Source organism: Ambystoma mexicanum, chromosome 3q (assembly GCF_040938575.1).
Source record: "Ambystoma mexicanum isolate Mex_15411 chromosome 3q, UKY_AmexF1_1, whole genome shotgun sequence".
Lineage (NCBI taxonomy): Eukaryota > Metazoa > Chordata > Amphibia > Caudata > Ambystomatidae > Ambystoma > Ambystoma mexicanum.
This window is the reverse complement of record NC_090926.1, coordinates 1,293,477,439-1,293,503,330: the sequence shown is the minus strand read 5'-3', so window position 1 is coordinate 1,293,503,330 and position 25,892 is coordinate 1,293,477,439. Positions and strand designations below refer to the sequence as shown.

The 25,892-nt window shown below is 53.2% G+C and overlaps 1 protein-coding gene across 2 annotated transcripts in view; it reads left to right on the top strand.

Moving 5' to 3' along the window:
* The window catches only part of PALM3 (paralemmin 3), a 479,251-nt gene that overhangs the window by 430,639 nt on the left and 22,720 nt on the right, over positions 1 to 25,892 (top strand). For both annotated transcript variants that reach the window (XM_069604395.1, XM_069604393.1), the window contains exon 5: positions 16,883 to 16,976. In XM_069604395.1, coding sequence (XP_069460496.1) covers positions 16,883 to 16,976 — 94 coding nt within the window. The remainder of the gene's footprint in view (positions 1 to 16,882; positions 16,977 to 25,892) is intronic.

Here is a 25,892-nt window from a genome sequence, read left to right as displayed (position 1 = left end):
GCTTCCTGTCATGCGTGTGAACCATGCTGCTTCCTGTCATGCTTGTGAACCATGCTGCTTCCTGTCATGTGCTTGTGAACCCTGTTGCTTCCTGTCATGTGCTTGTGAACATGCTGCTTCCTGCCATGTGCTTGTGAACCATGTTGCTTCCTGTCATGTGCTTGTGAACCATGTTGCTTCCTCTCCTGTTCGTGTGAACCCTGCTGCTCCCTGTCCTGTTCGTGTGAACCCTGCTGCTCCCTGTCCTGTGCTTGTGAACCATGTTGCTTCCTCTCCTGTTCGTGTGAATCATGCTGCTTCCTGTCCTGTGCTTGTGAACCATGCTGCTTCCTGTCCTGTGCTTGTGAACCATGCTGCTACCTGTCCTGTGCTTGTGAACCATGCTGCTACCTGCCATGTGCTTGTGAACCATGCCATTTCTTCTGCTTGTGAACCATGCTGCTTCCGCTCCTGTGCTTGTGAAGCATGCTGCTTCCTACCATGTGCTTGTGAACCATGCTGCTTCCGGTCCTGTGCTTGCGCACCATGCTGCTTCCAGTACTCGGGAATCCTGCTACTTCCTGTCCTTTTGAACCGTGTTGTTATCTGCCCTGTATTTGTGAACCATGCTGCTTCCTGCCATGTGCTTGAGAACCATGCTGCTTCCTGTCATGTGCGTGTGAACCATGCTACTTCCTCTCCTGTGCTTGTGAAGCATACTGCTTCCTCTCTGCTTGTGAACCGTGCTGCTTCCTGTCCTATGTGGTGAAAGGTGCAAGTTACTTACCTGCAACTGCTGTTCTCCAGCATGGGTCTGGCATGGATTCACCTGCTCATGAATATTCCCTGTAGTCAGGCTCGGAATCCTCGGTAATATAAAGCAGTTTAGCTTTAAGCTAAAAACTGCATGTCGCTTATATAACCTATTGTTTTCACGTTGGGTCATACTGCCCCAGCCAATGACATCCGTCCTTCTTAGCTTCACCCCTGGTGGCCATCTTCATATTTGGTCACACAAGTAAAGTGGCAGCAGGAATCAAGAAGAGCCAATAGGAGGGAGGGTTTGCGTGTGAATCCATGTAAGACCCATGCTGGAGAACAAGAGTTACACGTAAGTAACTTGTACCTTCTCCAGCATGGAGTCTTACATGGATACACATGCTCATGAACACGATTACACAGCAGTACATAACCACAACCACGGGAGGTGGCAAGGCTCAGAGAAGCAATAAACTTACCGCTGCAACAGACCTCATGCAAACAGGTTGGATAGCACTGCTTGTCTGACACAAGACCCCTCCCTGGAATCCCTGTTGATGCAGTAGATTCTCGTGAAGGTGTGCGTAGACCTCCACGGCCCTACAGATATCCAGCAGGGGTACACCAAAGAGGAACGCTGTAGTCAATGCGACGGCTCTGGTGGAGTGGGCTCTCGGCCAGGCAGACAAAGGTCTGTTGGCCAGATGATGGCAATGCATGATACAACCGGACAGTCACCTGGAGATTGAAACCTTGGACCTTCCCATGCCCCACGGTCCAAAATTGATGAAAAGCTGGGAAGTCTTTTGAAAGTCCTTTGTGCATGCCACATAGAACTTCAAGGAGCGCGCAACGCCCAGTGAATGCAATGGTCGTTCATCAGGTGACCAAAGGTTAGCAAAGAAAACTGGCAGAACTAAAGGTTTGTTTAAATGAAAATCTGATGGGACCTTTGACATAAAGGAAGGATAAGTTCATAGAACCACCTTAGCAGAGTGCAACGACAACTATGGAGGCTTACATGAGAGAGCCTGTATTTCCCCCAACCTTCCTGGCAGAGGTGATAGCCACAAAGAAGGCAGTCTTCCAAGATACAAACCACAAGGAGCCCCGATACATAGGTTCAAATGGGGGCCCCCCATTAGTTTCGACAGTACCACATTGAGCTCCCACACAGGGGCAGGAGCTTTCACCGGAGAGAACATTCTGAAGAGACCCTTGAGGAACTCCTTAACGAGCCTGTGAGACCATAGGGAGAGCATGCCCAGAGCCTAGTTGTACCGGGGTATGGCAGCCAGGTGAACCTTGATAGATGCATGGGCTAGGCCAGACTTGGTCAGCGAGAGCAAGTAAGGAAGAAGCTGCGATGCAGTGATGCACAGCAGATAAATCTTCTATGACTGGCAACACACCATAAAGCACTTCCACTTTTGTTTGTGGCAGGCAAGTGTAGATGGAGCCCTGGCCCTGGCCCTGGCTAGAATGTCCCTGCATTCTGAAGGCAGCGAGTATTGTCCAAACTCTAGGACTGTAGGAGGCAGGTAGAGGATTGCCCTTCTTTATGTGGAGGGCAGTTCTGGAAGAGGAGGCAGGTAGATGACTGGAACCACCGACAGACAGAGGAGGTCTGAGTACCAGATCTGCCTGGGCCACGCCGGCAAAATAAGGATCATCTTGCAGTGACATCATCTGAGTGTGTTGATCACTCTTAGCAACAGAGGAATAGGCAGGAATGCATACAGGAAGAGGCCCTCCCAAGGAAGCGAGAAGGCATTCCCAAAACTCCTGGCCTGAGGATACATCCTGGCAAAACATTGGCACTTGGTGTTGGCCGCTGTCGCAAAGAGGTCGATTTAAGGGTGACCCCACTCCCTGAAGAGACAAAACACTTGTGTTGGCTGAAGCCCCCACTCGTGGCAGGACCGCAGCTCACTGCTGAGAGAGTCGGCAATGGTGTTTTGAACACCTAGCAGGTGAAATGGGACAAGAAACATCTGTTGAGCTAGGGCCCAGTGCCACAGCCTCTGCGCCTCCAGAGAGAGAGCAGGGGTGCGCCTCCCACCCTGCTTCCTGATGCAAAACATGGTGGCCGTGTTGGCTTTGAAGACTCGTGCCACTTTGCCCTGGAGCTGAGGCTGAAAAGACTTGAGAGCCCAGAAGACAGACTGTGGTTACAGGGCGTTAATGTGCAACTAGACCTCCGGGAGCCAGAGGCCTCTGGCGTCGAATAGGCCCATGTGGGAGTCCCAATCTTCCAGAGAGGCGTCGGTTATGACTATCTCCTGAAACCCAGGGATGGGACAGGGGGTGCCTGCGAGAGATGAGAGCAATGGACCACCAGCGGAAGGCCTGATGGAATGCCTGATTGAGGGCAGTATTGTCGGTCAGCGAGCCTGTGACCTCTTACCACGTGGCATCCAGGAATGTTTTAATTGGTCACATCCGCAGCCTGCACTGAGGAACCATATGAATACACGAGGGTATCATCCCCAAGAGAGACTTGATGGACCAGACTGTTGCTATCTTGGCCACCAAACGCCCCTGAACTTTCCCCAGCATGGCCTTTATCCTGTCCTCTGATGGTGTTGCCAGACATATGACAATGTTGAGGCGTGTACCCAGAAACGGTGCGCTCTGGGACAGTGCTATGTAGGATTTGGGATAGTTTGAGGAGAATCCCAGAGAGGTTAGGGTCTAGAGATTTCCAGCTGTATGCTGTACTGCCAGGTCAAGAGAGCGGGACCAGATTAACCAATCATCCAGGTATGGATAGACATAGAAACACCGGCAGCGAAGAAAAGCTGCCACCAGAGCCAAGCGCTTGCTGAAGAGCCTTGGGCAGATGTCAGGCCAAAAGGCAGTGCCTTGAATTGGTAGAGTCTTCTTTGGATGACAAACCGGAGGAACTTTGTGTTTTGGATGAATGGGAATGTGAAAATAGGCATCCTCCAAATCCAGTGACACAAGGAAATCCCCTCTGTCCAGCTGTTTGAGCACATGCTGCAATATGACCACCCCGAACTTATGGGATTTCAGGAACTTGTTGAGACGTCTTAAGTCCAGGATGGGTCTCCACCCTCTGGACTTTTTCTGCACCAGAAAGTATCTGGAGTATACTCCGGAGCCCCGGAGTATTAGATTGACAGGCCCTACTGCCCGTTTACAGAACATGGCTTGGACTTCCTTGAGGAGATGGGTCCAATGCTGCTCCTGCCTTAAAATGGGAGGAATGTGAGGGCATTTGCTTTGAAACTCCAAAGTGTGACCATGTTGGAAGATATTGAGCACCGAGTTGTCTGCTGAGATGTTGCACCACTGGCAGATAAATTGAGGCAGCCGGCCTCCCATCGGGGTGCGAATGTAGCGGCACAGGCCCTGGGCCGGGTCAGGCTTCTTTGGTTTTTGGCGTCCTTGCTGCTGGGGTGCGATGATGTTGAGCACCCTACTTGTAGGCTTGCAAACGCCCCCAAAATACACCTCCTGCGTGGTGGATCGAGAGGGCCAACGGTAGGCTGGACTGGGAACTTTAGAGGATCTGTAGACCTTTCCCTTAGTGGAGTGAAAGGACTGTCTCCTCATCTGAAGCGTGCCCAATGAACGTGCTGTCTCAGGGTCTGTCTTGACAGTCAGGAGAGACTCGTTCACTGCCTTGTCGAAGAGGTTCCCCCATCAAACGGCATAGCCACCATCCTAGCCTGTACATCTGGGCAGAACCTATTTGCCTTGAGTCAGCCTTGGCAGTGTAAAGCTACTCTATTCCCCATTTGCCAGAATTCAGAGACTGCAACGACCAGGGCGATGTTGATAGCATGGTCGGAGGCCACCTCTCCCTCGTGGAAGATGGCTAAGGCCTCTACCTTCTTGTCAGCCGGGAGGGATTGAAGTAAGGGGCACAGCTAGTTCCAAAGCTCTCTATTAACAAGAGAGAATGGCCAAGGCGATTCCAGCAGCATCAAGCTTCTTCCCCTCCAAGTCGGGCGGGACTCTAAAAGAAGAAGAATAGTTTGCTGACCTTTTTTCTTGCTGCCACGGAGACCATGGGGTCTGATGTGGGATGGGTCCTGAGGCATTTGGGTGCTGTGCCTGGAATCCTGCTTCTCCAAATGCTCCTTTTTGGGAGGAGCAGAGTAAAGGTTTCTCATGAACACCAGGCCGAATTCCCAGATGTCGTCCAGTACAGGAACAGAGACTACCGTCTTCCTGGAGGAAACACCACATTGAAAAAGAAATCCTTCTTTCTTTCTCTCCTCTGGGACAAGGTTAAACAGCTTCGCAGACCGGAAGATCATGGCTTGAAAGGATCCAATCTCATCTGGAGGAGAGTTCCTAGCTGGCAAGTCTGCATCTGGAAGCTCGGCGTCCGTAGGGACATAGTCGTCATACTCATACGTCTCCTGAGTACAATCCGTGTCTGGGTTGGTTTCATAAGTCGTATCCATACCTGTAAGATTAGGCTCCCCCAGGATAGGAGGGCATGGAACAGGTGGCTGCTAAGGAATGGCAGGAGGCGGATGGGGTTGGTGGTGTCTGGCAAGGCCGGGACGTTCTTGAAGGACTTGTAGCCAGCGCTGGGCTGGGAGCCACTGGTGGAAGTCATTGCTGAATCACTGAGACTAAAGTATTGAGAGTGGTCAAAATGTCAATTGACACATCCCTGGGGGCTGTAGGTGCCAGTATGGGGACATGAGGCCAAGGGCTCGTAGGGCGAGATGGCCGCTTATCATGTGGTGTTGGTTGCGGATCAGGGTGACCATGACCACCTTCTGTGTCTGAAAAGACACCCTGCAGGAAATCATCATCTGGCAGAGTGGAAGGCGGAACCAATGGGGCACGGGGTGACACCCTGGGAGGCCTCACTGGAGACATGGCGAGGGGTTGCACAGGCCTTGCCGGCCTAGAGAGAAAAAGGGGTGCTAGAGGTAACCTTTTCTCCATACTGGATCCCCTAGGGAAAGAGGCAATCACTGGGGCTCCTGGTGATGTAAGCGTCAGTGGTGCGGCCCCAGCTGCGGCTGGCGGAGGGCTTGGAGGCAGGGTCACCCTGGAAACAGTCAGTCACCGTTGAGCCGGTAACCATTGCCATCGACGAGGCAGTCGACAGGATGAAAACCAGTACTCCCAGCTTGGTGGACGATGTCGGCGCGGTCTTCGTTGATGACAGTATGGCTGTAGACAAAGTTGTCGTCGAGGACTTGGAAGACAGAGTCTTGCCAGTTGACAGAGAAGATGGTGAAGATGTTGGTGATCGCTAGCCCTCAGATGAAGGGATCGCCTTTGTGGTTGTAAACAACCCAGTTGACAGAGATTTCGCAGCACAGAAGTCGGAGTGTGGGACAGCTTTGCCTTTTTCGGTATCTTCCCCTTGGAAATGTCCTCAGAGGATCTCGGTCTCTTTTCAGAGGGAATGCTCTTTGGGTCTGCTGGCTCTAGCCAAGACAGGACTGTGCACAGACACAGAGTCAGAGGCCCTACCCTCGTCGAGCCATGCCACCAACCTTCTAAAACAGTCTCGCTATGTCTTAGAGGCGAAGTAGTGGCAGATCAGACATCCATCCACATTGTGGTCCGGATGAAGGCAGTAGATGCACTTCTGATGGCGTCTTCCACAAAGATGGTCTTCAGTCTGCATTTTGAACATGTTCTGAAGAGGCTCTTCTTCGATGCCTCCGCCATACCACGTGTAGTCGGGCCATGTCAACGCCTACACACGATTTTGAGATCCGATGTACACAGGATCACTACTGGCAACGGCTCCCCATTGCCGCAAGTCACACGGTGACTGATGGAAAGATTGTAACAAAAATAGGCAAAATTCAATGAGAAATGTGAGGCCCGAAACTCGAAGACCCCAGACGGGAAAATGTGTGGTACAAATCTGCTGATGGCCAGCAGGGGTGGATTTAAAGAGGACAGATGTCATTGGCTGGGGCATTATAACCCAAAGTGACAGCAATAGGCCATATAAATGACATGCAGTTTTAAAGCTAAACTGCTTTATATTACTGCCGATTCCCAGCCTGACTACGGGGAATATTCATGAGAATGGAATCCTTTTAAGACGCCATGCTGGAGAATATGAACACAGGCCCGTGTACACAGAAGTAATTAGACTCATAGGCAAAGATGGCACTATGACTTCCCTTGGGTTCAATAGAGATCATAACAAGCCCGTTATTAAATGTCATGGGGTCAACCCTAGAAGCTACCTGGAGAATCCTCACTACATTTGCCTAAACACTAAGAATCCACACGCGCAAATCTGCGTATAATTTGCATACCCACAATGCCTTGCTGATGTGGCTCTGAACCAGGGATGAACTTCCAGTAACGGCTACTAGGTGGGTGATGGAATGTGTGACTTGGCCTACATGGGTTATCCTACTTTTACATTTCAAGTGATCGTTTTTTATTTTTAGACTTTACAATCCCACCATAACTTTACTGGTGTTTTGTAAACAAGCCCCAATGCTCTAACCATAGCCAGGTAAGTAGCTGTTTGGAAACCTTGAGAAATGTCTATTTTAAGGTCGATTAAGCAATGTATAAAGTAGTACTGCCCTCTAAGACAATGATAATTCCCTGGAGCAAAAGGCTTGCATTTGAGCTAATTTGCATACCCACAATGCCTTGCTGACGTGTCTCTAAACTGGTGGTGTACTTCCAGCGATGGCTACGAGTTGGCATTGTGGAATGTGCGACTTGGTTCAAATGGATTATCCTACGTTTCAGGTGAAAGGTTTTTTCCCCCCAAGCCTTTTTAAACCCTCCATAATTGTATTGCTATATGTATCTCTTCCTTGCTTCTCATCTTTCATCATTAGGGGGACATCTTATTGATAGAGGCTACTAACAATCCCCTCAGTGGGGTTCTGGGGGCATTATGTTTTGAATAGTTTTTGACCCTTTTGGCTTTCCCTTCATCTCAGAAACACTCATTCCCTCAGAATCTTCTACAAGTGTTACTTGTAATGGGCGAAACACCCTCTCCCCATAATTCCGGGGGGGGGGGAGGGGAATGCCAAAGCGCACGTTTCTAGTAATCAGACTGAAGAGCTTTCCTTAGGAGTTTCGCACCCACCCTTAGTTTTGTTTAGTTGGGTAGGAACTTCCCTCACAGAAATGGGGCGAGTTAGGCCTTTGATTCCTTTTCTTTTAACACAATCCTGGGAACATGACTCACAATTGCCCGAGTCCTTCTGGCTCACCACAACACCGCCTTTATATGTTCCAAGTTATTGCAATACACACACCCTACGCAGGGAAAGAGGGGCGGGGGGGGGGGGGCAAAGGTCATGTTGACATGGGTCCCAACTACCCCGACAACTTCAGCCGGCCCTCAGGGCATAAATGCCACAAACGATGCACTGTGGGGCCAACACCGTTATTTGAGGTCAGTGGCGGAGTCATCCTTCAAATGGCGGCGGGCGCGCTGATTGGCCAATTCAAAGGTAGGCTCGGAATGAACACCCAAGGCCCCTTTGGAGCGCCACAAAAATGGTCTTTATATGTTCATGAAGTCCTCCCATGTACTATGGCCCTGCATGCACATGTATGAGCAGATATACCAGGCACATGTCCATGCTTGCCATTGCACAGCTACTGTATGCCGAAACCCCTTCATACGCCACGGCTAAGCCTCACATGCCCCCCCCCCCCCAGCCAAGGTTTAACCATTATAAGCCCAGATCCTTCCTCGCAGGCCTGCATCCCATGCCAGGCCACCTCACATGCCAAGGTTCATCCTCACAGGGGCATGGTTACATACATGGACTGTTCACATACACAAGGTATATCTGCTTGCCCAAGGCGCCTACTGGCTTGCTGCAGATGGCTTCTAATGTCAGGGTCCACCTCACATGCCTGTGTGCTGCAGATGGCTTCTAATGTCAGGGTCCACCTCACATGCCTGTGTGCTGCAGATGGCTTCTAATGTCAGGGTCCACCTCACATGCCTGTGTGCTGCAGATGGCTTCTAATGTCAGGGTCCACCTCACATGCCTGTGTGCTGCAGATGGCTTCTAATGTCAGGGTCCACCTCACATGCCTGTGTGCTGCAGATGGCTTCTAATGCCAGGGTCCACCTCACATTCTAATGTCAGGGTCCACCTCACATGCCTGTGTGCTGCAGATGGCTTCTAATGTCAGGGTCCACCTCACATGCCTGCGTGCTGCAGATGGCTTCTAATGTCAGGGTCCACCTCACATGCCTGCGTGCTGCAGATGGCTTCTAATGTCAGGGTCCACCTCACATGCCTGTGTGCTGCAGATGGCTTCTAATGTCAGGGTCCACCTCACATGCCTGTGTGCTGCAGATGGCTTCTAATGTCAGGGTCCACCTCACATGCCTGTGTGCTGCAGATGGCTTCTAATGCCAGGGTCCACCTCACATGCCTTTGTGCTGCAGCTTCCACACTGACCCCAGAGCCTTGCCATGCCAGCTTTCACTGTGCCATGCTAAAGGCAGCAATAGTTCCATCGCCCCACACGCTCAGTGAACAAGTACAGTGCAGGCAGCACCAGTACACGCTTAACAACTCACTAGCAGACCAGGTGCAGCACAAGCAGCAGTGCCAGGGTTCCCTCTGTACAAGAAGAAGGTCACAGGCAGCCACAGTGCACGCCTCCTTCCCACAACACATCTATAGCACAGCTACCAAGAGTGCCTTCCTGCCCCTGACCACTGCTCTAGCACAGGCAGCCACAGTGCAAGCTTCACTACCACAACACATCTATAGCACAGCTACCAAGAGTGCCTTCCTGCCCCCGACCACTGCTCTAGCACAGGCAGCCACAGTCCAAGCTTCCCTACCACAACACATCTATAGCACAGCTACCAAGAGTGCCTTCCTGCCCCCGACCACTGGTCTAGCACAGGCAGCCACAGTGCAAGCTTCCCTACCACAGCACATCTATAGCACAGGTACCAAGAGTGCCTTCCTGCCCCCGACCACTGCTCTAGCACAGGCAGCCACAGTGCAAGCTTCCCTACCACAACACATATATAGCACAACTACCAAGAGTGCCTTCCTGCCCCCGACCACTGGTCTAGCACAGGCAGCCACAGTGCAAGCTTCCCTACCACAACACATCTATAGCACAGGTACCAAGAGTGCCTTCCTGCCCCCGACCACTGCTCTAGCACAAGCAGCCACAGTGCAAGCTTCCCTACCAAGGAACATCTATAGCACAGCTACCAAGAGTGCCTTCCTGCCCCTGACCACTGCTCTAGCACAGGCAGCCACAGTGCAAGCTTCCCTACCACAACACATCTATAGCACAGCTACCAAGAGTGCCTTCCTGCCCCCGACCACTGGACTAGCACAGGCAGCCACAGTGCAAGGTTCCCTACCACAACACATCTATAGCACAGCTACCAAGAGTGGCTTCCTGCCCCCGACCACTGGACTAGCACAGGCAGCCACAGTGCAAGCTTCCCTACCACAACACATCTATAGCACAGCTACCAAGAGTGCCTTCCTGCCCCCGACCACTGCTCTAGCACAGGCAGCCACAGTGCAAGCTTCCCTACCACAGAACATCTATAGCACAGCTACCAAGAGTGCCTTCCTGCCCCCGACCACTGCTCTAGCACAGGCAGCCACAGTGCAAGCTTCCCTACCACAACACATCTATAGCACAGCTACCAAGAGTGCCTTCCTGCCCCCGACCACTTCTCTAGCACAGGCAGCCACAGTGCAAGCTTCCCTACCACAAAACATCTATAGCACAGCTACGAAGAGTGCCTTCCTGCCCCCGACCACTGCTCTAGCACAGGCAGCCACAGTGCAAGCTTCCCTACCACAACACATCTATAGCACAGCTACCAAGAGTGCCTTCCTGCCCCCGACCACTGCTCTAGCACAGGCAGCCACAGTGCAAGCTTCCCTACCACAACACATCTATAGCACAGCTACCAAGAGTGCCTTCCCGCCCCCGACCACTGCTCTAGCACAGGCAGCCACAGTGCAAGCTTCCCTACCACAACACATCTATAGCACAGCTACCAAGAGTGCCTTCCCGCCCCTGACCACTGCTCTAGCACAGGCAGGCCCAGTGCAAGCTTCCCTACCACAACACATCTATAGCACAGCTACCAAGAGTGCCTTCCCGCCCCCGACCACTGCTCTAGCACAGGCAGCCACATTGCAAGCTTCCCTACCACAACACAACTATAGCACAGCTACCAAGAGTGCCTTCCCGCCCCCGACCACTGGACTAGCACAGGCAGCCACAGTGCAAGCTTCCCTACCACAACACATCTATAGCACAGCTACCAAGAGTGCCTTCCCGCCCCCCGACCACTGGACTAGCACAGGCAGCCACAGTGCAAGCTTCCCTACCACAACACATCTATAGCACAGTTACCAAGAGTGCCTTCCTGACCACTGGACTAGCACAGGCAGCCACAGTGCAAGATTCCCTACCACAACACATCTATAGCACAGCTACCAAGAGTGCCTTCCTGCCTCTGACCACTGCTCTAGCACAGGCAGCCACAGTGCAAGCTTCCCTACCACAACACATCTATAGCACAGTTACCAAGAGTGCCTTCCCGCCCCCGACCACTGCTCTAGCACAGGCAGCCACAGTGCAAGCTTCCCTACCACAACACATCTATAGCACAGCTACCAAGAGTGCCTTCCCGACCACTGGACTAGCACAGGCAGCCACAGTGCAAGCTTCCCTACCACAACACATCTATAGCACAGCTACCAAGAGTGCCTTCCTGCCCCTGACAACTGCTCTAGCACAGGCAGCCACAGTGCAAGCTTCCCTACCACAGAACATCTATAGCACAGCTACCAAGAGTGCTTTCCTGCCTGCCCTTGACCACTGCTCTAGCACGGGCAGCCACAGTGCAAGCGTCCCTACCACAACACATCTATAGCACAGCTACCAAGAGTGCCTTCCTGCCCCTGACCACTGCTCTAGCACGGGCAGCCACAGTGCAAGCTTCCCTACCACAACACATCTATAGCACAGCTACCAAGAGTGCCTTCCTGCCCCTGACCACTGCTCTAGCACAGGCAGCCACAGTGCAAGCTTCCCTACCACAACACATCTATTGCACAGCCACCAAGAGTGCCTTCCTGCCCCTGACCACTGGTCTAGCACAGGCAGCCACATTGCAAGCTTCCCTGCCACAACACATCTATAGTACAGCCACCAAGAGTGCCTTCCTGCCACTGACCACTGCTCTAGCGCAGGCAGCCACAGTGCAAGCTTCGCTACCACAGAACATCAAGAGCACAGCTACCAAGAGTGCCTTCCTGCCCCTGACCACTGCTCTAGCGCAGGCAGCCACAGTGCAAGCTTCACTACCACAGAACATGTATAGCACAGCTACCAAGGGTGCCTTCCTGCCCCTGACCACTGGTCTAGCGCAGGCAGCCACAGTGCAAGCTTCCCTACCACAACTCATCTATAGCACAGCTACCAAGAGTGCCTTCCTGCCCCTGACCACTGCTCTAGCACAGGCAGCCACAGTGCAAGCTTCCCTACCACAACACATCTATAGCACAGCTACCAAGAGTGCCTTCCCGCCCCCGACCACTGCTCTAGCACAGGCAGCCACAGTGCAAGCTTCCCTACCACAACACATCTATAGCACAGCTACCAAGAGTGCCTTCCTGCCCCCGACCACTGCTCTAGCACAGGCAGCCACAGTGCAAGCTTCCCTACCACAACACATCTATAGCACAGCTGCCAAGAGTGCCTTCCTGCCCCTGATCACTGCTCTAGCACAGGCAGCCACAGTGCAAGCTTCCCTACCACAGAACAGGTACAGCACAGGTAGCAGCAGCGCACAGGTCTCCCACACAGGCAGTACAGCAGCACAGGTAGCAGCAGCACACAGGTCTCCCACACAGGCACTACAGCACAGATTACAGCACAGATAGCAGCAGTACAAGGGTCACTCACACAGGCAGTACAGCAGCACAGGTAGCAGCAGCACACAGGTCTCCCACACGAGGCACAGCACAGGTAGCAGCAGCACACGGGTCTCCTACACAGGTAGCAGCAGCACATGAGTCTCCCACACAGGCGGTACAGCACAGGTAGCAGCAGCACAGGGGTCTCCCACACAGGTGGCACAGCAGAGGTAGCAGCAGCACAAAGGTCGCCAAGACAGGCGGTACAGCACAGGTGGCATCAGCTCAAGGGTCTCTCACACAGAACAGGTACATGTAGCAGCACTACAAGGGTCTCCCACACAGGCGGTACAGCACAGGTATCAGCAGTACACAGTAGTTCAGGAACCCAGGGCAGGACTCGAATGCAGGGATCTAGAACAAAGGACAACCTGCACTGGGCAGAGGCAGCTTCAGGATCCCAGAGCAGGACTCAAATCCAGGGATCAAGAACAAAGGACAACCTGCACTGGGCAGAGGCAGCTTCAGGAACCCAGGGCAGGACTCAAATCCAGGGATCTAGAACAAAGGACAACCTGCACTGGGCAGAAGCTAGTTCAGAAACCAAGGGCAGGACTCAAATCCAGGGATCTAGAACGAAGGGCAACCTGCACTGGGCAGAGAGAGGTTCAGGAACCCAGGACAGGACTAAAATCCAGGAATCTAGAACAAAGGACAACCTGCACTGGGCAAAGGCAGCTTCAGGAGCCAAGGGCAGGACTCAAATCCAGTGATATAGAACAAAGGACAACATGCACTGGGCAGAGCTTGGTTCAGGAACCCAGGGCAGGACTCAAATCCAGGAATCTAGAACAAAGGACAACCTGCATTGGGCAGAGGCAGGTTCAGGATCCCAGGGCAGGACTTCCATCCAAAGATCTAGTACAAAGGACAACATGCACTGGGCAGAGGCAGGTTCAGGAACCCAGGGCAGGGCTCAAACCAGGGATCTAGAACAAAGGACAACCTGCACTGGGCAGAGGCTAGTTCAGGAACCAAGGGCAGGACTCAAATCCAGGGATCTAGAATGAAGGACAACATGCACTGGGCAGAGGCAGGTTCAGGAACCCAGGGCAGGACAAATCCAGGGATCTAGAACAAAGGACAACCTGCACTGAGCAGGGGCAGCTTCAGGAACACAGGGCAGGACTCGAATCTAGAACAAAGGACAACCTGCACTGGGCAGAGGCAGATTCAGGAGCCAAGGGCAGGACTCAAATCCAGGGATCTAGAACAAAGGACAACACGCACTGGGCAGAGCTAGGTTCAGGAACCCAGGGCAGGACTCAAATCCAGGAATCTAGAACAAAGGACAACCTGCACTGGGCAGAGGCAGGTTCAGGATCCCAGGGCAGGACTCAAATCCAGGGATCTAGAACAAAGGACAACCTGCACTGGGCAGAGGCAGCTTCAGGATCCCAGGGCAGGACTCAAATCCATGGATCTAGAACGAAGGACAACATGCACTGGGCAGAGGCAGGTTCAGAAACCCAGGGCAGGACTCAAATCCAGGGATCTAGAACAAAGGACAACCTGCACTGGGCAGCGGCTAGTTCAGGAACCAAGGGCAGGACTCAAATCCAGGAATCTAGAACAAAGGACAACCTGCACTGGGCAGAGGCAGCTTCAGGAGCCAAGGGCAGGACTCAAATCCAGGGATCTAGAACAAAGGACAACATGCACTGGGCAGAGTTAGGTTCAGGAACCCAGGTCAGAACTCAAATCCAGGAATCTAGAACAATGGACAACCTGCACTGGGCAGAGGCAGGTTCAGGATCCCAGGGCAGGACTCAAATCCAGGGATCTAGAACAAAGGACAACCTGCACTGGGCAGAGGCAGGTTCAGGAATGCAGAGTAGGACTCAAATCCCGGGATCTAGAATGAAGGACAACCTGCACTGGGCAGAGGCAGGTTCAGGAACCCAGGGCAGGACTCAAATCCAGGAATCTAGAACAAAGGATAACCTGCACTGGGCAGAGGACGCTTCAGCATCCCAGGGCAGGACTCAAATCCAGGGATCTAGAACAAAGGACAACCTGCACTGGGCAGCGGCTAGTTCAGGAACCAAGGGCAGGACTCAAATCCAGGAATCTAGAACAAAGGACAACCTGCACTGGGCAGAGGCAGCTTCAGGAGCCAAGGGCAGGACTCAAATCCAGGGATCTAGAACAAAGGACAACATGCACTGGGCAGAGGCAGGTTCAGGATCCCAGGGCAGGACTCAAATCCAGGGATCTAGAACAAAGGACAACCTGCACTGGGCAGAGGCAGGTTCAGAATCCAAGGGCAGGACTCAAATCCAGGGATCTAGAACGAAGGACAAAATGCACTGGGCAGAGGCAGGTTCAGGAACCCAGGACAGGACTTAAATCCAGGGATCTAGAACAAAGGACAACCTGCACTGGGCAGAGGCACGTTCAGGAACCCAGGGCAGGACTCAAATCCAGGAATCTAGAGCAAAGGACAACCTGCACTGGGCAGAGGCAGCTTCAGGAGCCAAGGGCAGGACTCAAATCCAGGGATCTAGAACAAAGGACAACCTGCACTGGGCAGAGGCAGCTTCAGCATCCCAGGGCAGGACTCAAATCCAGGGATCTAGAACAAAGGACAACCTGCACTGGGCAGCGGCTAGTTCAGAAACCAAGGGCAGGACTCAAATCCAGGAATCTAGAACAAAGGACAACCTGCACTGGGCAGAGGCAGCTTCAGGCGCCAAGGGCAGGACTCAAATCCAGGGATCTAGAGCAAAGGACAACCTGCACTGGGCAGAGGCAGCTTCAGGAGCCAAGGGCAGGACTCAAATCCAGGGATCTAGAACAAAGGACAACCTGCACTGGGCAGAGGCAGCTTCAGCATCCCAGGGCAGGACTCAAATCCAGGGATCTAGAACAAAGGACAACCTGCACTGGGCAGTGGCTAGTTCAGAAACCAAGGGCAGGACTCAAATCCAGGAATCTAGAACAAAGGACAACCTGCACTGGGCAGAGGCAGCTTCAGGAGCCAAGGGCAGGACTCAAATCCAGGGATCTAGAACAAAGGAAAACCTGCACTGGGCAGAGGCAGCTTCAGGATCCCAGGGCAGGACTCACATCCAGGCATCTAGAACAAAGGACAACCTGCCCTAGGCAGAAGCTAGTTCAGGAACCAAGGGCAGGACTCAAATCCAGGGATCTAGAACAACGGACAACCTGCACTGGGCAGAGGCAGGTTCAGGAACCCAGGGCAGAACTCAAATCCAGGAATCTAAAACAAAGGACAACCTGCACTGGGCAGAGGCAGGTTCAGGAACCCAGGGCAGGACTCAAATCCAGGGATCTAGAACAAAGGACAACCTGCACTGGGCAGAAGCAGGTTCAGGAACCCAGGGCAGGACTCAAATCCAGGGATCTAGAACAAAGGACAACCTGCACTGGGCAGAGGCAGGTTCAGGAACGCAGGGCAGGACTCAAATCCAGGGATCTAGAACAAAGGACAACCTGCACTGGGCAGAGGCAGCTTCAGGAACCCAGGGCAGGACTCAAATCCAGGGATCTAGAACAAAGGACAACCTGCACTGGGCAGGGGCAGGTTCAGAAACCCAGGGCAGGACTCAAATCCAGGGATCTAGAACAAAGGACAACCTGCACTGGGCAGGGGCAGGTTCAGGAACCCAGGGCAGGACTCAAATCCAGGAATCTAGAACAAAGGACAACCTGCACTGGGCAGGGGCAGGTTCAGGAACCCAGGGCAGGACTCAAATCCAGGGATCTAGAACAAAGGACAACCTGCACTGGGCAGAGGCAGGTTCAGGAACCCAGGGCAGGACTCAAATCCAGGGATCTAGAACTAAGGACAACCTGCACTGAGCAGAGGCAGGTTCAGGAACCCAGGGCAGGACTCAAATCCAGGGATCTAGAACTAAGGACAACCTGCACTGGGCAGAGGCAGGTTCAGGAACCCAGGGCAGGACTCAAATCCAAGGATCTAGAAGAGCCAGGTCCAGGAATCCAGACATATGTTCTTGTGGCACTGTCTCCTCTGTCTCCACCTTATATACTTGCTCCTCAGCCTGGTATGCATGCGCTTCTGCCTGCTCCGATGCCTACCCCTCCCCTTGTATGCATAACCCACCATCTACACCCCTTACTCCTCGATTTATACTGCCTTACCTCAGCTCCCTGCTCCGCCATCTTCTCTGCCTGCTCCTCTCGCCGCATTGCTCTGGTGCCCACTGACTCCATCTCCATTTCAGCCTCCAGTCTCAAATGAACCACCTGGAAAGCCAGGCCTCGAAATCACCGGGACCTTCAAAGAACCCGCTGCAGTCACCGGAAGCTGCTCTGCAGGTACCAATGCTGGGGGCCATGGGGTGCACACGTGACCCTTCCACTGTGCAACTGCAAAGCCATGGGTTCCTGGAGCCCCAAAGGGACTGTTCCAAGAGAGTGTGCCGTTACTGGAGTCTGGCTGGGGCAAGAGGCCTGCCTCACAAGGCCACAATGGCAGGGCTGCCCACCCTAGCATGGCAGAAGGACACGAGTGTGGCAGGTCAGGGCGTGTGATGGCTGCCCACCCTAGCATGGCAGAAGGACACGAGTGTGGCAAGTCAGGGCGTGTGATGGCTGCCCATCTAGCATGGCAGAAGGACACGAGTGTGGCAGATCAGGGCGTGTGATGGCTGCCCATCTATCATGGCAGAGGGACACTAGTGTGGCAGGTCAGGGCGTGTGATGGCTGCCTACCCTAGCATGGCAGAAGGACACGAGTGTGGCAGGTCAGGGCGTGTGATGGCTGCCCATCTAGCATGGCAGAAGGACACGAGTGTGGCAGATCAGGGCGTGTGATGGCTGCCCATCTAGCATGGCAGAGGGACACGAGTGTGGCAGGTCAGGGCGTGTGATGGCTGCCCACCCTAGCATGGCAGAAGGACACGAGTGTGGCAGGTCAGGGCGTGTGATGGCTGCCCATCTAGCATGGCAGAGGGACACTAGTGTGGCAGGTCAGGGCGTGTGATGGCTGCCCACCCTAGCATGGCAGAAGGACACGAGTGTGGCAGGTCAGGGCGTGTGATGGCTGCCCACCCTAGCATGGCAGAAGGACACGAGTGTGGCAGATCAGGGCGTGTGATGGCTGCCCATCTAGCATGGCAGAGGGACACTAGTGTGGCAGGTCAGGGCGTGTGATGGCTGCCATGGCAGAGGGACACTAGTGTGGCAGGTCAGGGCGTGTGATGGCTGTCCACCCTAGCATGGCATAAGGACACGAGTGTGGCAGGTCAGGGCGTGTGATGGCTGTGCACCCTAGCATGGCAGAAGGCCACGAGTGTGGCAGGTCAGGGCGTGTGATGGCTATCCATCCTAGCATGGCAGAAGGAGCGGTCATGGAGAGAAAGGGGGAAAGGTTAGAGGTGTGATGTAGGAGAGGGCACGAGTGTGGCAGGTCAGGGCGTGTGATGGCTGCCCACCCTAGCATGGCAGAAGGACACGAGTGTGGCAGGTCAGGGCGTGTGATGGCTGCCCATCTAGCATGGCAGAAGGACACGAGTGTGGCAGATCAGGGCGTGTGATGGCTGCCCATCTAGCATGGCAGAGGGACACTAGTGTGGCAGGTCAGGGCGTGTGATGGCTGCCTACCCTAGCATGGCAGAAGGACACGAGTGTGGCAGGTCAGGGCGTGTGATGGCTGCCCATCTAGCATGGCAGAAGGACACGAGTGTGGCAGATCAGGGCGTGTGATGGCTGCCCATCTAGCATGGCAGAGGGACACTAGTGTGGCAGGTCAGGGCGTGTGATGGCTGCCCACCCTAGCATGGCAGAAGGACACGAGTGTGGCAGGTCAGGGCGTGTGATGGCTGCCCATCTAGCATGGCAGAAGGACACGAGTGTGGCAGGTCAGGGCGTGTGATGGCTGCCCATCTAGCATGGCAGAGGGACACTAGTGTGGCAGGTCAGGGCGTGTGATGGCTGCCCACCCTAGCATGGCAGAAGGACACGAGTGTGGCAGGTCAGGGCGTGTGATGGCTGCCCACCCTAGCATGGCAGAAGGACACGAGTGTGGCAGATCAGGGCGTGTGATGGCTGCCCATCTAGCATGGCAGAGGGACACTAGTGTGGCAGGTCAGGGCGTGTGATGGCTGCCCATCTAGCATGGCAGAAGGACACGAGTGTGGCAGGTCAGGGCGTGTGATGGCTGCCATGGCAGAGGGACACTAGTGTGGCAGGTCAGGGCGTGTGATGGCTGTCCACCCTAGCATGGCATAAGGACACGAGTGTGGCAGGTCAGGGCGTGTGATGGCTGTGCACCCTAGCATGGCAGAAGGACACGAGTGTGGCAGGTCAGGGCGTGTGATGGCTATCCATCCTAGCATGGCAGAAGGAGCGGTCATGGAGAGAAAGGGGGAAAGGTTAGAGGTGTGATGTAGGAGAGGGCACGAGTGTGGCAGGTCAGGGCGTGTGATGGCTGCCCACCCTAGCATGGCAGAAGGACACGAGTGTGGCAGGTCAGGGCGTGTGATGGCTGCCCACCCTAGCATGGCAGAAGGACTCGAGTTTGGCAGGTCAGGGCGTGTGATGGCTGCCCACCCTAGCATGGCAGAAGGACACGAGTGTGGCAGGTCAGGGTGTGTGATAGCTGCCCACCCCAGCATGGAAGAAGGACAAGAGTGTGGCAGGTCAGGGTGTGTGATGGCTGCCCACCCCAGCATGGAAGAAGGACATGAGTGTGGCAAGTCAGGGCGTGTGATGGCTGCCCACCATAGCATGGTAGAAGGACATGAGTGTGGCAAGTCAGGGTGTGTGATGGCTGCCCACCGTAGCATGGCAGAAGGACACGAGTGTGGCAGGTCAGGGCGTGTGATGGCTGTCCTAGCATGGCAGAAGGAGCGGTCCTGGAGAGAAAGGGGGAAAGGTTAGAGGTGTGATGTAGGAGAGGGCACGAGTGTGGCAGGTCAGGGCGTGTGATGGTTGTGCTATGGGAACGCCAAGTGACAGACACCTGCTAGGTAGCAGCCCACACACAACTTTCAGGGGTGAGTAACTTATATGATGCTTTAAAGGCATACAAAGGAACAGGTATTAGATACAATTATACACTTTATTTAATACCCTCAGTGAATATATGATAGCAAGGAGCAGTGGTATATCACAGTTCTGCTATCAGACCCTATAGACACTTTGGCAAAATCATATCTGAGACTTGTGGATTGGTTTGACTGGGTGACTCTGGGGGCTTGGGACTGCTGGCCATTGGGGAGGTGGGGGTGGGGGGCACATCGCTCCAGCACCCCAGTCCATCCAGGACCTTGTGTGTTCCACACCACACCAGTGCCACCCACACTTAGCAGCGTGAAGGTCAGACTTCACTATATATCTGTGATCTGTCAACAGAGCCAAGATACCCCTCCAGGGGAGAACCTGCACCCTACAAATAGACGTTCTGTTGTGTCATCATCAGCACAAGAGAGTCATGCAGCCCGCAAGACTTCATGTGGCACACCTGGCAATAAGGGCAGCATGTAGGCAAACCGTGGGGTCCCATATCAGGATTCGAAAGGAAATGAGACTGACTCACAGCATGAGCACTCTGGAATCCAAGCCTCTGACACAGCATGAACACTCCAGACTCCAAGCCTCTGACACAGCAGGGACACTCCAGACTCCAAGCATCTGACACAGCAGGGACACTCCAGACTCCAAGCTTCTGACACAGCAGGGACACTCCAGACTCCAAGCTTCTGACACAGCAGGGACAATCCGGACTCCAAGCCTCTGACACAGCATGAGCACTCTGGAATCCAAGCCGCTGACACAGCATGAGCACTCTGGAATCCAAGCCTCTGACACAGCATGAGCACTCTGGAATCCAAGCCTCTGACACAGCAGGGACAATCCGGACTCCAAGCCTCTGACACAGCATGAGCATTCTGGAATCCAAGCCGCTGACACAGCATGAGCACTCTGGAATCCAAGCCTCTAACACAGCATGAGCACTCTGGAATCCAAGCCTCTGACACAGCATGAACACTCCAGACTCCAAGCCTCTGACACAGCATGAACACTCCAGCCTTTGACACAGCATGAGCAATCCAGCCTCTGGCACAGCATGAGCACTCCAGACTCCAAGCCTCTGACACAGCATGAGCACTCTGGAATCCAAGCCTCTGACACAGCATGAACACTCCAGCCTTTGACACAGCATGAGCAATCCAGCCTCTGGCACAGCATGAGCACTCCAGACTCCAAGCCTCTGATACAGCATGAACACTCCAGCTTTTGACACAGCATGAGCAATCCAGCCTCTGGCACAGCATGAGCACTCCAGACTCCAAGCCTCTGACACAGCATGGACACTCCAGACTCCAAGCCTCTGACACAGCATGAGCACTCTGGAATCCAAGCCTATGACACAGCATGAGCACTCTGGAAACCAAGCCTCTGACACAGCATGAACACTCCAGAATCCAAGCCTCTGACACAGCATGAGCACTCTGGAAACCAAGCCTCTGACACAGCATGGCCAATCCAGACTCCAAGCCTCTGACACAGCATGAACACTCCAGACTCCAAGCCTCTGACACAGCATGAGCACTCTGGAATCCAAGCCTCTGAGACAGCATGAACACTCCAAACTCCAAGCCTCTGACACAGCATGAACACTCCAGACTCCAAGCCTCTGACACAGCATGAGCACTCTGGAATCCAAGCCTCTGACACAGCATGGCCAATCCAGACTCCAAGCCTCTGACACAGCATGAACACTCCAGACTCCAAGCCTCTGATACAGCATGAACACTCCAGACTCCAAGCCTCTGACACAGCATGAACACTCCAGACTCCAAGCCTCTGACACAGCATGAACACTCCAGACTCCAAGCCTCTGACACAGCATGGGCAATCCAGACTCCAAGCCTCTGACACAGCATGGGCAATCCAGACTCCAAGCCTCTGACACAGCATGAACAATCCGGACTCCAAGCCTCTGACACAGTATGAACACTCCAGACTCCAAGCCTCAGACACACCATGGACAATCCAGACTCCAAGCCTCTGACACAGCATGGACAATTCGGACTCCAAGGCTCTGACACAGCATGAACACTGCTGATACTATTGGACCTTTCGGCGGCATTTGACCTGCTAGATCATGCCAAACTCCGCGAGGCCCTTGACAAATCAGGCAATTGCTCAACGGGAGCCATTGAATGGATCGCCTCTTTCCTACAAAACAGACAATCTAAGATTGTCTGGGGAGACAAAGCATCTAGCGCTAAGCCAGTCGACTGCGGAGTCCCTCAGGGAGCCAGTTTCTCCCCATTACTTTTTAACCTATATATGCGATGCCTCTGCACCATGTTATCCCAGATGGGCATATTCTTCACCAACTTCGCCGACGATACCCAACTGGTATTCGAACTCAGTGGAAACCACCAAATAGACAATGACAGACTTATCATCCTCTACAACACCATCGAACACTGGATGAAAGAAAACTGGACGTGTCTAAACGGCTCTAAGACCGAGCTCATGATCTTCGGATCCACACAAGCCAGAAAGAAATTGAGCCCTGCCTTTAACTCATTCACCATCAAAAACATCCAGATCCCAGTATCAGCAAAAGTAAAGACACTAGGCGTGTATCTTCAAGCCTCTCTTGGAGCTGAAGCACACACAAGCTACCTCAAAAAAAATTGCCAGTACCATCAAATTCTCCTTAAAAAGATCAGGCCACTACTAGACCAAAAGAATAGCACCATCATTGCTAGGGCCACTATACTATCTAGATTAGACTACGGAAACTCCCTACTCTTAGGAGCTAATAGCAAGTGCCTGAAAAGATGCCAAATCATTCAAAACAACGCCATTAGAACGATCACTGGAACAACATGGAGAGAACACATCTCTGGAGAAAGGAAAGCCCTCCACTGGCTGGCTATGGAGGAGAGAATCTCTTTCAAGTCTCTCACCATGGTACATCGTTGTCTCTACGGCACAGCCCCGGCTTACCTCAAGAAACATTTCAAATGGTATAAACCATCCCGGAGCCTCAGATCATCAAACACAGGCAAACTACAAACTATTACCACAAAAATACAACAGGGCCTGGGTAAGGCTTTCCCGACTATAGCCATCGGGAAATGGAACGACCTACCCACCCTACTTAAACTCGAACCCAACTATCTCACCTTCAGGAAAAAACTGAAAACTTTTCTTTTTAAGTAGAACCCAGAAACACCTAGCACCACTTTAAGTTAATTCAGACCTCTGCCGTCTAGTCCCGTCATCACTACTTGTTGTCTTTGTCTATTTGTTAGCGCTCTGATGCCTGCGGGCTTTAGCGCTATATAAACAAATAAATAAAAATAAATAAAATAAATGAACACTCCAGACTCCAAGCCTCGGACACAGCATGGAAAATCCGACTCCAAGCCTCTGACGCAGCATGAACAATCCGGACTCCAAGCCTCTGACACAGCATGGACAATCCAGACTCCAAGCCTCTGACACAGCATGAGCACTCTGGAATCCAAGCCTCTGACACAGCATGGCCAATCCAGACTCCAAGCCTCTGACACAGCATGAACACTCCAGACTCCAAGCCTCTGACACAGCATGAACACTCCAGACTCCAAGCCTCTGACACAGCATGAACACTCCAGACTCCAAGCCTCTGACACAGCATGGAAAATCCGACTCCAAGCCTCAGACACAACATGGACAATCCAGACTCCAGACTCCAAGCCTCTGACACAGCATGAACACTCCAGACTCCAAGCCTCTGACACAGCATGAGCACTCTGGAATCCAAGCCTCTGACACAGCATGGCCAATCCAGACTCCAAGCCTCTGACACAGCATGAACACTCCAGACTCCAAGCCTCGGAGACAGCATGAACACTCCAGACTCCAAGCCTCTGACACAGCATGAACACTCCAGACTCCAAGCCTCTGACACAGCATGGAAAATCCGACTCCAAGCCTCAGACACAGCATGGACAATCCAGACTCCAGACTCCAAGCCTCTGACACAGCATGGACAATCCAGACTCCAGACTCCAAGCCTCTGACACAGCATGGACAATCCAGACTCCAGACTCCAAGCCTCTGACACAGCATGGACACTCCAGACTCCAAGCCTCAGACACAGCATGGACAATCCAGACTCCAGACTCCAAGCCTCTGACACAGCATGGACAATCCAGACTCCAAGCCTCCGACACAGCATGGACAATCCAGACTCCAGACTCCAGACTCTAGCCTCTGACACAGCATGGACAATCCGGACTCTAAGCCTCTGATACAGCATGGACAATCCAGACTCCAGACTCTAGCCTCTGACACAGCATGAACACTCCAGCCTCCACGCTTCTGACACAGCAGGGACACTCCAGACTCCAAGCCTCTGACACAGCATGGACAATCCGGACTCCAAGCCTCTGACACAGCATGAACACTCCAGACTCCAAGCCTCTGACACAGCATGGACAATCCGGACTCCAAGCCTCTGACACAGCATGGACAATCCAGACTCCAGACTCTAAGCCTCTGACACAGCATGGACAATCCAGACTCCAGACTCTAAGCCTCTGACACAGCATGGACAATCCAGACTCCAAGCCTCTGACACAGCATGGACAATCCAGACTCCAAGCCTCTGACGCAGCATGAAGAATCCGGACTCCAAGCCTCTGACACAGTATGAACACTCCAGACTCCAAGCCTCAGGCACAGCATGGACAATCCAGACTCCAAGCCTCTGACACAGCATGGACAATTCGGACTCCAAGCCTCTGACACAGCATGAACACTCCAGACTCCAAGCCTCTGACACAGCATGGACAATCCAGACTCCAAGCCTCTGACACAGCATGAACACTCCAGACTCCAAGCCTCTGACACAGCATGAACACTCCAGACTCCAAGCCTCTGACACAGCATGAACACTCCACGTGTAAAAAGTAAAAGAAAAACAGGACAGGTCCCAGGGCCGGACCTTGACTGATTAGTTTCAGGTGCCAATCCTCTAGTTCAGATGTATAGAGGCCAAACAAGTCTCCGGCACTCCGAACAGAGCTGAGCCCACATATCTATTCCAAAAATGCAATTCCAGAACCCTGCAGGAATTAAAGAACAACGGCCTGGTAGGTGCTGTGGGAACCAGTACAGAAAGCACAGCGGTGTTTGAAGAGTGGCGCTACGGTGGGGAGGAAAATCAGAGGCAGTGAATCGATAGAGGAGAGGAATGGATGGAGGAAAAGGATCTGAGGCGAAGAGATAACCAGTCTGACATCCCTCCTGCCCCTCATTCAGATGACCCAAGGCACCAGTGGTGGTGGTGGTGCCAGGTAATCCAGAAGTCCAGGTGGACCAACGAAACACCCTGGCAAAACCCTCCAAGCAAAGATAGTTTCTGCAATGTCTCAAGAAAGAAGTGCAGAGCACGAAACAACCCAGCTGGATGGAAGGACTGAGGGCTGTGGCCCTCAAGGAAAGCTACTCTGGTTGTATTGTGACGAATCCAGACTATTCAGCCCTTCTCCCCAGAAGGGGGCCTCCGCCGTTGAAGCTAGGAAGGTGAGCCTGCTATGCAAAACGAACCCTATAAGGTGTCTGGCCAAGTGGGACCTCACTGGGAGTGACGCCCCTCTTCCAGAATGGAACTCCCCATCCAAACCAATGGGGAATATGGAAGACTTGTATATCTTCCGTAACCATAGCATTTACACAGATCCTCCTTTACCTCTCTTGACTGCAGGCAATGCTGAACACAACCTGAATGCCATGGTCAACAAAGGAGGACACTCTTCTAGTTGTTTCTGTTTGTTTGTTCGTTTATTTTATTTATACAGCGCTCCGGACCCGGGAGTAAAAGGGCACTAGTACAGTGACGTGTATAAGAAGAGAATGGATTGTAAACAAAGGGACTTCTACAGAGGCAGTGGGACTGCTATGCAGAGGCGAGCCTCTGCAGTATTGACATGCTGGAGGGGCAGCGCGATGCTTGACCGTGGAGCCAGCAGAAGCAACGATGGTGAGCGAAACCAAACGCATTCGGGTTGGTGTTCTATCCTCCTAGATGCCCAGGTCGGAGCGAGAGCAGAGACAGAAAGTTACCCATCAAGTCTGGTGGTGCGACCAAGCAGAACCTGTGGTGGCCTGGGAGGCCAGTAACAGATGCAGAGACCAGACCGTAATGAGGGAGCCGGGATCCCCGAGCTCTGGGCAAGTCGGATCATAGCTACACAGATATGTAGCAACGGGGAAAGC